The sequence below is a fragment of the Lipotes vexillifer genome, unplaced genomic scaffold (genome assembly GCF_000442215.2).
Source record: "Lipotes vexillifer unplaced genomic scaffold, Lipotes_vexillifer_v1.1 scaffold457, whole genome shotgun sequence".
NCBI lineage: Eukaryota > Metazoa > Chordata > Mammalia > Artiodactyla > Lipotidae > Lipotes > Lipotes vexillifer.
In genome coordinates, this window is record NW_006781006.1 from 567,886 (window position 1) to 577,739 (window position 9,854).

Consider the following 9,854-nt stretch of genomic DNA (forward strand, 5'->3'; position numbering starts at 1 on the left):
TCGCCGCTGGACCCCTAACCATGGGTGGGTCCCGCTGGGTATAGGAACTCCTCCCCTCCCCCAGCCACGCCTCAGGGGTGCCGGTCCTGGAGGTCCAGCCTTTACTTTTGCTCCCCCTTCCCTCCCTCCCACTCCCTCAGGACCCGCGCGGCTGGACCTCCTCGGTGGGCAGAGGATCTCAGCAGGTTCCTGGGGGCCCAAGTGGGCGGGGGAAACCTGGCCACGCTCCCTTTTGATCCTCTGCCCTCCCATTGGTTCCCCATTTTCCCCCTTCCGGCGTGGGATCCCTTCCCCTCCCCCAGCCGCGCCTCAGGGGCGCCAGTCCCGTCCCGCCTCCACTTCTCCTCCGCCTTCACTCCCCCGGCGCCCCACGTCCTACCCAGTCGCTGGGTTTTCCTCCCGTTCCCTTAGGTGTCCGTGGTCCCCCACCGGTGCCTGCTAGGTGTCCTCGTTGTGAGGAGATGCGAATTCCACATCCTCCTAGTGCGCCGTCTTGATTCCGCCCCCTCAATTCTTTATATTTGTTAGCCTATTAAAATGTTTAGCCAGATAAACATTTTTAGAGTTCATCTTTCAGTGCACAGTGTTTTTTAAAAACTTTTTTTTTCTTTTCTAGGTATTTAATTCAAGGTTGTTTAAAGTCAAAGAAAGACATTTGTTTCTTGCCTATTTAGGAAGAGCACAGTATGATCCAGGAAAACCTAACTACATCTCTTTGGACAAATTGGTATCTGTGCCTGATGAAATATTTTGTGAAGAGATGGCCAAGGCCTCAGTACAGGACTTTGAAAAATTCTTAAAAACTCTTTAGTTTTTGATAGATGTTAAAATGTAATGATGTAAAGTGAATGTACATATGAATAAATATATTTTAAAATAAATACCTCAAACCTCAATTGATACCGGAAACAATTTCTTAATATTATAAATTTGGGAACACTTCTGGTAGATGTTTTTTACAAGTTCCTGGTAAGTTAATTCGTCTTTGACTCAATCAATTCCTTCTTGGGAAGGAGAGAATTAAAATATAGCAAGCTTAGAGAAAGAGAGTCAGTTTACTAGGCTGGTGTGTTGTCCTTCTGGTGAAGATGAGAACAGTAGAAGCTTTTCCTTTTTATTTTCAAAGTCTTTTAAAGTGGTTTCATCACTATTTCCTTTGAAGTGTTAGGAGTTTCTGGGGCAGGCTGTATTATCCACCTAATACTACTACTCACTTAGATTATGCTACAGAGCACATTCGATTTGGGATTATCTACACTGTTACGTTTCTGAGCAAAGATAGTCAAAGTTGCCCACAGCTGGCTACTGAGAATCAGGAAAGGAAAAGGGATAGGGAGGAAAGTTGTTTGAAGGTGAGCAATGAGACATAGTAAAAGGCCATAACACACCTTTGACTTTTTGCCAGTGTGTAAAGATTTGAAGCATGAATACTTCTTTTGTATTTTCCATTTACCGTTTAGACGTGTAATCCTGGGCAAATGATTTAACCCGTGTGTCTCATTCTTTATTTGGAAGGTGAGGCATCCTGGCTTCACTTATCTGCCTTAGGATCACGAGATTGAGTAGACTGTTAACACTGGTGGCCCCCAAGGAGCCACACCTGGTATCTGCTTGCACTGTAGCCCCCTCCCACGCTGACTCAGCCAGTGTGCTCTGCTTCATGGGACACTTGTGCATCTGTGCTTGTCCTCTTGGAACCCTGAGCCAGGATGGAAAGAGGTCTGGTGACTCTTGGAGAAATGAGGTGGAACAAGACTCCTGAGCAAACCTCAGCTATTCTGGCTCTGCCACCTGGGCACCAGGTAAGGGAGTGAAGAGGCCGTCTTGGATATTCCAGCCTCAGCAGATACCACATGGAGCAGAGCTACCCGGCCGAATTCAGAACTTGGAGAAACAAAGTGTTTTAAACATCTAACTTTGGGGGGAGTTTGTATGCATTGGGGTTTTATGTGCTGGATATCCTGAAACCTTGTGAGAAACGAAATTCATAATTGGTCAGGGCCTTCCTGTTGGCGTATTTTATTCATTCGTTCAACAGACATTTGAGTTCCTAGAATACAGTGTTGAGTGTGGCATGGATATGTGCCTTCATGGAGTTCTCTAATGGATGAGATCAATACACAGGGAACAAGGAAGAAGGTTCAATCAGGAGGCAAAGCATGGAACCATCCTGCCTAGTCTTCCTATGGCTCAGAACCTCATTTTGCCTTTATTAACAACCCACTCAGAACAGACTAGCTGTGCTGCTGTAATGAACAGCCCTAAAACCCCAGAAGTTTTTATTTCGTACATGTCCAACTTGGGGCCAAAAAATTTCTGCTCCAAGTCATCTGAGTGGCAGAGGTTGATGGAGCTTCCACCATGTCTGAAATGTAGCCAGGCTATGGAAGGGGAAAGGAAATGTGAAAAACTGCTCTTAAGGACGTCTCACATTTTTCTTGGCCAAAGCATCACATGGCCATGCCTAGCTTTAAGGGGGCAGAAAAGTGCAATCCTGCCATATTCCAGAAGGAAAACCCAAAATAATTTTTGAATCAACACTAATGGCTACCAGCAAACATCCAGGCTCTCTAGGCTTAATGCCTGTAGGAGCTGGATTTTGTGACAGTCCTGGGTATAATCCCTTGACAAGGTAGGTCTTCCTTTTCTTGCCACCTTCACCCTGTAACCAGAAAACTGAAACTTAAAGGGTAAGGAGGGAGGGAGAAGAGTTTACTGAGTACTTCCTTTTTATTTAATTTAATAATTTCTTTAAAATTTATTTATTTTGTCTGCGTTGGGTCTTCGTTGCTGCGCGCGGGCTTTCTCTAGTTGCGGCGAGCAGGGGCTACTCTTTGTTGCACTGCACAGGCTTCTCATTGTGGCGGCTTGTTGTACAGCACGGGCTCTAGGCGCGTGAGCTTCAGTAGTTGTGGCACTCAAGCTCAGTAGTTGTGGCTCACAGGCTTTAGAGTGCAGGCTCAGTAGTTGTGGTGCACAGGCTTAGCTGCTCTGCGGCATGTGGGATGTTCCTGGGCCAGGGCTCGAACCCATGTCCCCTGCACTGGCAGGCGGATTCTTTACCACTGCGCCACCAGGGAAGTCCCTACTGAGTACTTCTTGTAAGGTGATGTGCCACCTTACAAATGTACTGCATTTCTTCATATCTTCCAATTTCACTTTGGCTAGTGTAGTCTGGGAGCAGCCATTCATCACTTTTTAGTACTGCGTATAGTGCTGAGTAATACTGAGAATTTGTGGTGGCACAGAGAAAAAGAAAAAGGCAGAAGGCAACAGAATTTTAGCATTGGAATGTGACTAAGACCATTAAACCTTTTGGATTTACAATTAGCCATTCTATACTGTCCCAGGTCTCAGCTTAGGATGGAAGAAAACAGAAGTAAATATTGGTGGGTAGTTGCTCTGGACTGAATTGTGACCCCCCCACCCCCAAATTCATGTAATGAAGCTCTAACCCCCAATGTAATGGCATTTGGATGGGGCCTTTGAGAGATAATATAGGTTTAGATAAAGTCATAAAGGTGGGGCTTTCATGATGGTATTAGTGTCCTTGTAAGGGACACAAAAGAGCTTGCTCTCTCTCTACCATGGGAGGACACAGTAAGAAGGCAGCCCTCTACAAGCCACAGGGAAAGCAAAACTGACCATGCTGGCATCTTGATCTTATGCTTCTAACCTCCAGAACTGTGAGAAAATAAATTTGTTTTTTAAGCTACTCAGTCTACAGTATTTTGTTACCATAGACTGAGCTGACCCCAGACAGTAGTGGTTGCAGAAGTTCATCAGTAACTGCATAAACATCAGTCATCCTAACTTGGATTGTTTTTTGTCCCTAGAGTGTTTTTTTTTTTTCTTCCAACTTTTAAATCTCTTTAATACACCTGGAGTTTATTTTGATGAAAGGTGTAAAGAGGGAGTCTGACTTGTCCCCTCTCCCTGCCTCACCCACTAACCAATAATTTTGTTCTGCTCCTCCAACAATTTGTGATATTGCTGTCCCTAGGTTTTTCTTTTTTTGTTTTTTTGTGTTTTTTTGGCGGGGGGGTACGCGGGCCTTTCACTGTTGTGGCCCCTCCCGTTGCGGAGCACAGGCTCCGACGCGCAGGCTCAGCGGCCACGGCTCACGGGCCCAGCCGCTCCGCAGCATGTGGGATCTTCCCAGACCGGGGCACGAACCCACGTCCCCTGTATCGGCAGGCGGACTCGCAACCACTGCGCCACCAGGGAAGCCCTGTCCCTAGGTTTTTATACCTTAGACTTAACATGTTTGGACTGAGACCTTAAAGATGTACTTTTACCTTAAAATTGCATTTGAATTCTGCTATACATCTCAGATTTAATATTAAAATTTTTTTTCAACTAACCTTCCACTATAATGGCTTGAGGTAGAACTTCACCTGGAGAAACAAGGTGAGAGAGGGTTACTGTCTCCTGGATTAGTGGTGTGCATATAGCCCTAGAATTAAGGAGTGCCGAAGTTTTATCTGGATTCTCAGATTCTGGAAGATGAATCCGGATTCTTCCTAGCTTGTGTGCCCTTGGACAATTTATGCAACCTTTCTGAGCCTCAGTTTCCTCTTCTCTACAATGGGTACAATCATAGTATTTATCGTATAGGTTTAGAATTAAATGAAAATATGTCCATAAAACGCTTGGCGTGTTGCTTGTCACAAAGGGCGCAATTTATACTGCCCAAGCTCTCAGAGCTCGTCAGCAACAGAACCAGGCTGAAGACCGGGTGTCCTAATTCCTTGCCTAGTGCTTTTTCCATCTTGTCACATGGAATGCCTCTTGGAACCAGGGGCGGGTCCAAGCCTATGGGATTGCTGTAATTCTTGCGGAGAGGAGCGCGGCGCAGGTGCCAACGCCGGCCGCCAGAACTGCGCCTGCGCGTGCACCCACTCGCTCTCCCACCCCCGCCCCTCCTCGCGACGTTGACGTAACACGCCTGCGCACTGGGCCTTGCGCGACCTCTAAGGACTTACCCAGCAGGCAACGCTTCTGTCTCGGGTTGAAATGGCGAGTAGGCCTGCCGGTAAGTGAGCGGTGTCCTGCTTGGCGGGCATCGCCGTGCTCAAACTTTTATTCTCGCAGCAACTTGTTCTTCTTCCTCTGCTCTCTCTAAATGGCCAGGTTTGCGGCAAAAGGGAAGGCGGCGGCTCCAGGCCGCCTGAAGGAGGCCTTGGCCTCACCCCCTTGCTGTCTCCAGGCCCGGCTCGTTTGGGGATGGGACCCGCTGTTGGTGAAGGTGCCCGCGGTGTCTCCCACAGCCCTGGCGTTCCGGCCTGCTAGAGCTCGGCAGCCCTTCCCCTCGGCCTTAGAAGAGTTCAGGGGAGATAATTAGTGGCTGACTTTCAACCCAAGTGAACTGAGTGCTTACTGTGAGCCAAGCGCTGTCATGTGCGTTATTAGCTCGATAAACTCTCCTGCCAGTGCGAGGAAGATGGTGCTAGTTTCCCTTTTCGGCTGGTAAGATAACTGAGGCGAAGTGACCGGAGGAACTGGAAATCTCAATCTCGTTCCACCTCTCGCTCTTCTCAAACTGGGAATCAGAGGCAGCTGAGCAAGGGTTACAGCGAAACTTCAGTTTAACCTTGGCTTATCTGGAACGTCAACTTGATCTGTGGATTTGGAGAAATTTGTATTTATTCCAGGCACTGGAACAAATGTATTTATTATTGAATAGGATGCAGAAATTACCGGAATACTTAAAACAGAATGTGAAAAAAGTAGTTTTCCGTGTGCGGGTTTTTTTTTTTTTCTTTTGCCAATCCCTGCCCTCTGGCGGTATAAATTGTAATAGCTTTAAAAAAAATGTTGGTTCCTTTCTCCCTGCCCCCAGCAATTGTGAAGCTATTAAGAAACATCAGATTGCCAGAAAAATTCGTTAACCTAAATGACATTGAGCTTTTGGGGAGTGGGGGAGAAATTTAAGAATTCATTATTTCATTAACTTGACAAATACTGTAGGCGTTCTGCTTCTGCCCTGTGGAAACTAGATAGACCTGGCCTCAGCCCTATTACTAGCTGCCTTTGATCTTGGATGGGATAATTTATGTAAGCCTTATTCCTCTTCTGCAAGGATAGACGTGTTGTAAATAACTCTAGCTAATGGTGGTAAAGCAAATAGACTAGTGCCTGGCACACAGTGAGTGTTCAATGAATAGTGATCATTATTACCATCACTGGTAAATATGTTTACAAATAATTTATGTCCTATAAGTATGTTTCTATATTGTTGACTCTTTGGTAGTTGTCTTTCCAGAAGTAACGATATACATGGTGCTTCATTTCCAAGGAGATTTACCAAAGCTGTGATGTACTAAGGAGGGGTTGAAGTAAAAGGAGAGTTTGTTTTCCTTCTTTGGTAAGGGGCTAACCCTAAGACAAAACTGTAAAAGAAAATTTAAACTTGCCATACCTCCCCTCCTGTACCACATGTCTCCTGTAAACATCAGGTACTATCATGTTGCCCTTAGGTCCTACTGGGTAACCCATCCTGCTCAGTCCTGTTCCCCAGAGAGTTTTAACGTTACCTATTTTTCCTCATCCATTTTCAAATATCCATTCCCTCAGTGGAAAGTTAGCTGCTCGGGAGTAGGAGAATGTGCTTCTTTTACTAGTCCATATTAATATTAAATGACTGACTAATGGTATCAAAACCCTCCCAGAAATACATATATTTTTAAAGAGAGTAACCAAGTGAAATAAAGGTAATGTAGAATAAAAATTTTGGAGGATGGGGGTCATTAAGATTTGCCAGTGTATGCTGAAATCTCATCTTTTCATACAACTCCAACTCCCTTGAAAAGTTTACAGTTATTTCCTATAACCTATTTCTGAAACTACAAATGATGGAGAAGTTCCCAGTTTCTTTTTCATCCCCCACCCCTCAGTTCTGATGGTAGCAGGGGGACAAAAAGGAATGGGATGCTTGACTTTGAGAAGCTGGAGTGGCCCTCCGTATCCACAGGTTCCACATTCGAGGATCCAGCCAACCCCCTGATGGAAGATATTTGGGAAAAAAGTTCCACAGAGTTTAAAAATGCAAAACTTGAATTTGTTGCTCTCAGGCAACTATTTACATAGCATTTATTTCGGATTTACAACTATTCACATAGCATTTACATTGTGTTAAGTATTATAAGTAATCCAGAGATTATTTAAAGTATACAGGAAGATGTGCTTAGGTTATTTGCAAACACTACACCATTTTATATAGGGGACTTGAGCCTCTCGGATTTTGATATCTGAGGGGGCCCTGGAATCAATCCCCTGAGGATATCGAGGGACTTACTGTACCTACAGATCTTTAGTACATTAAGTGTTTGAGTTTATCCTTTTTTCCCCATGACTTAATGGCCCAATTTTTTTACCTGCAGTACTTTTGCTCATAGATAAAATAAGCTATTTTTATCTACAATATATAGGGTATATGCTTTGAAAAGAAATTCCTTCCTGTGTTTGCATTTTTTAATTGGTTGCTTATGTACTATTATAAGTGAACTGTTAGCAGTTAACAGTGTGACAATATCAGTTGCAGCATCAAGCAAATGGCTGGAGGGTATTCGAAAATGGTATTACAATGCTGCCGGGTTCAATAAGCTGGGTGAGTATTTGTGCTTTCTTCTGTTGTGTTTTTTTTCTTTTTCTGAGAGTAGTGCTTTTTTTTTTTTTTTTTTTTTTGGAGAGTTGTGCTTTTGCAAGAGTTATCATGGATCCGAAAAATACGTTAACTAATTGCACCTGTGTACATTAGAAATCTTAAAATTAGGTCACATTTTATTGTTAAATCCATTTTCTTTTTATTATTATGAGAAGAGAGGGATGGAATTTTCTCAAATGTATGAGCTGGAAATGATTTATGTTCTTGAAATATGGTAGCAGAACATTTTCTTTATTATATGTTCCCTCTCTCAACTCCTCCGCTTATCATTTTAAAATTTAAGTTGTATGAACTTTGAAAGTAGAGATTTTTCAAATGTTAAAATTGTCTGACATCTTTACAGTTATTTGATGCCTGAACTATTTTTTAGAACTTTATACTTTGCCCTGAACTTCATCTTTTGTAATTGAAGCATGAGGGAAGCATCATTAAATGTTACTCGTTCCTTAGTACACTATCATTTTAAGCTTCTTTAATACCTTGATCTCAGAATTAAAGTATAAGAAAGTAGAGATATAGTCTATTGATATGTGTTTAAAAACAAAGACATTGTAGACATTGTAAATGACATTGTAAATGATTTTAAAATTGCCATAGATAAAATGTGAATTTTGTGGCAGTAGATTTTCAAAGACTCATATTGTTTCCACAGTACCATTTAAGAAATAATCCATTAAATAACCCATTTCTGTGTGTGAAATGCATTGAGTTTCCATGATACCTAACTCTTCATATTACCACCCAAGTTAAGTTAAGGATTTAGGTTATAAGTCATAATTTTACTCATTTTTTAGAAATTCCTTATTTTTGAGATGCATATTCAATCTTACTCTCTTGTTTTTTATCATAGGCTTAATGCGAGATGATACAATATATGAGAGTGATGATGTAAAAGAAGCCATAAGAAGGCTTCCTGAGAACCTTTATAATGACAGGGTGTTTCGCATTAAGAGAGCACTGGACCTGACCATGAGGCAGCAGATCTTGCCTAAAGAGCAGTGGACAAAATATGAGGAGGTAGAACAGCTCTTTTGTATCTGATAATGTTGGCCATGAAGGACTGAGTATTAGAAACAGAGAACACATTCGTTTGTATAGTGCTTTAGAGTTCTTAAAGTTGTGTCAAATCAAAATCCTTATTACAATCTGGTGAGGTTAGTAGAGCAAGTGTTAGTTCCATTTTAGAGGTAAACACATTGAGACTTAGAGATGAAGTGACTTCCAGAATCATTAAGCAGACCGCTGATATAGAGATCCAGGACTAGAATCCAGGTCTTCTGCCTCCCAGGCCATTGTTCTCCCTCTACACTGCTTTCTGCTCGGATGAAAAAATGGTGGTGTTCATGTGATCCGCCCATTGAGTGGCCTTCTAGCTCCTGGGAAGGATGCTGTGAAGCAAACCCTCACCCCTTGAACTGCATTGAAACTAGGCCAAAGCTTGTAGACTCTCATTCCTTTTTCTTTTCTGACAGACTTCTCTCTAATAACCTATCAGAGTAGCTTATTACAATATCTTTATGGGTTTTTACATTTTAGAAAAGCAGGCAGTTTTTAGTCTACTTGAGAATATATTTTCTTAAGTTGGAAATTAATTTTGATAGATTTGTTGTTTAAGACCTATTGAGTATTGGGGGGTATATCAGTATGTAATGGTAGCATATAATATTTTTCTTTTATTCATTCTTTAGGATAAATTCTACCTTGAACCATATCTGAAAGAGGTTATTCGGGAAAGAAAAGAGAGAGAAGAATGGGCAAAGAAATAATCATGTAGTCTAAATCTGGATGCAGCTATCCTAAAGTATTTTTATGAAGTTGGTTAAACCTGAAATGGACAATGTAGAACTATCTGGGCTGTAAATGTATTACTTTAAATAAATCTCTATTATAATTGTTGGAGTTTTGGAATTCTAAACCTTATTCTGAATAACTACTGAATTTACTTATCTGTTACAGTTTTTTCCAAACTTATAAGATATTTTTTCAGTTATTGGTTAACTGCCTCCTGGAGCCCAGAGAAGCCACTTGAATCAGTTTAAGTAGAATGGTCACATCTGGATTGTTAGCAAGATACTTAGAAGCCCCAACAGGGCCTCCCTTGCAAGGATGGCATAGAGCAAGAAACAAGCACCAGTGAGTTTATTTTACCTGAAGCAAACAGCACAAGGAGATTGGCTCTCAGACTTCA

General features: G+C 42.4%; 2 protein-coding genes across 2 annotated transcripts in view; both read left to right on the forward strand.

The window, feature by feature from the left end:
* MTERF3 (mitochondrial transcription termination factor 3) overlaps positions 1-881 on the forward strand; it is a 23,881-nt gene extending 23,000 nt beyond the window's left edge. The window contains exon 7 of the mRNA XM_007454421.1: positions 617-881. Within this exon, the coding sequence (XP_007454483.1) occupies positions 617-811 (195 nt within the window). The 3' untranslated portion in view covers positions 812-881. The remainder of the gene's footprint in view (positions 1-616) is intronic.
* Positions 882-4,982: 4,101 nt separating this feature from the next.
* On the forward strand, positions 4,983-9,581 carry UQCRB (ubiquinol-cytochrome c reductase binding protein). The gene is made up of 4 exons (XM_007454423.1): positions 4,983-5,035; positions 7,538-7,609; positions 8,517-8,683; positions 9,355-9,581. Exons 1-4 carry the CDS (start codon positions 5,017-5,019, stop codon positions 9,430-9,432), a joined length of 336 nt encoding a protein of 111 aa, XP_007454485.1. The 5' UTR covers positions 4,983-5,016; the 3' UTR covers positions 9,433-9,581.
* Positions 9,582-9,854: the final 273 nt, after the last annotated feature.

What these genes read in the sequence shown, in the direction of transcription:
- UQCRB (XM_007454423.1), top strand. An exon ending in TGCCGGGTTCAATAAGCTGG is followed by an intron (nt 7,610 to 8,516) that starts GTGAGTATTTGT and finishes TTTTTATCATAG; the next exon opens with GCTTAATGCGAGATGATACA. An exon ending in AGTGGACAAAATATGAGGAG is followed by an intron (nt 8,684 to 9,354) that starts GTAGAACAGCTC and finishes TTCATTCTTTAG; the next exon opens with GATAAATTCTACCTTGAACC.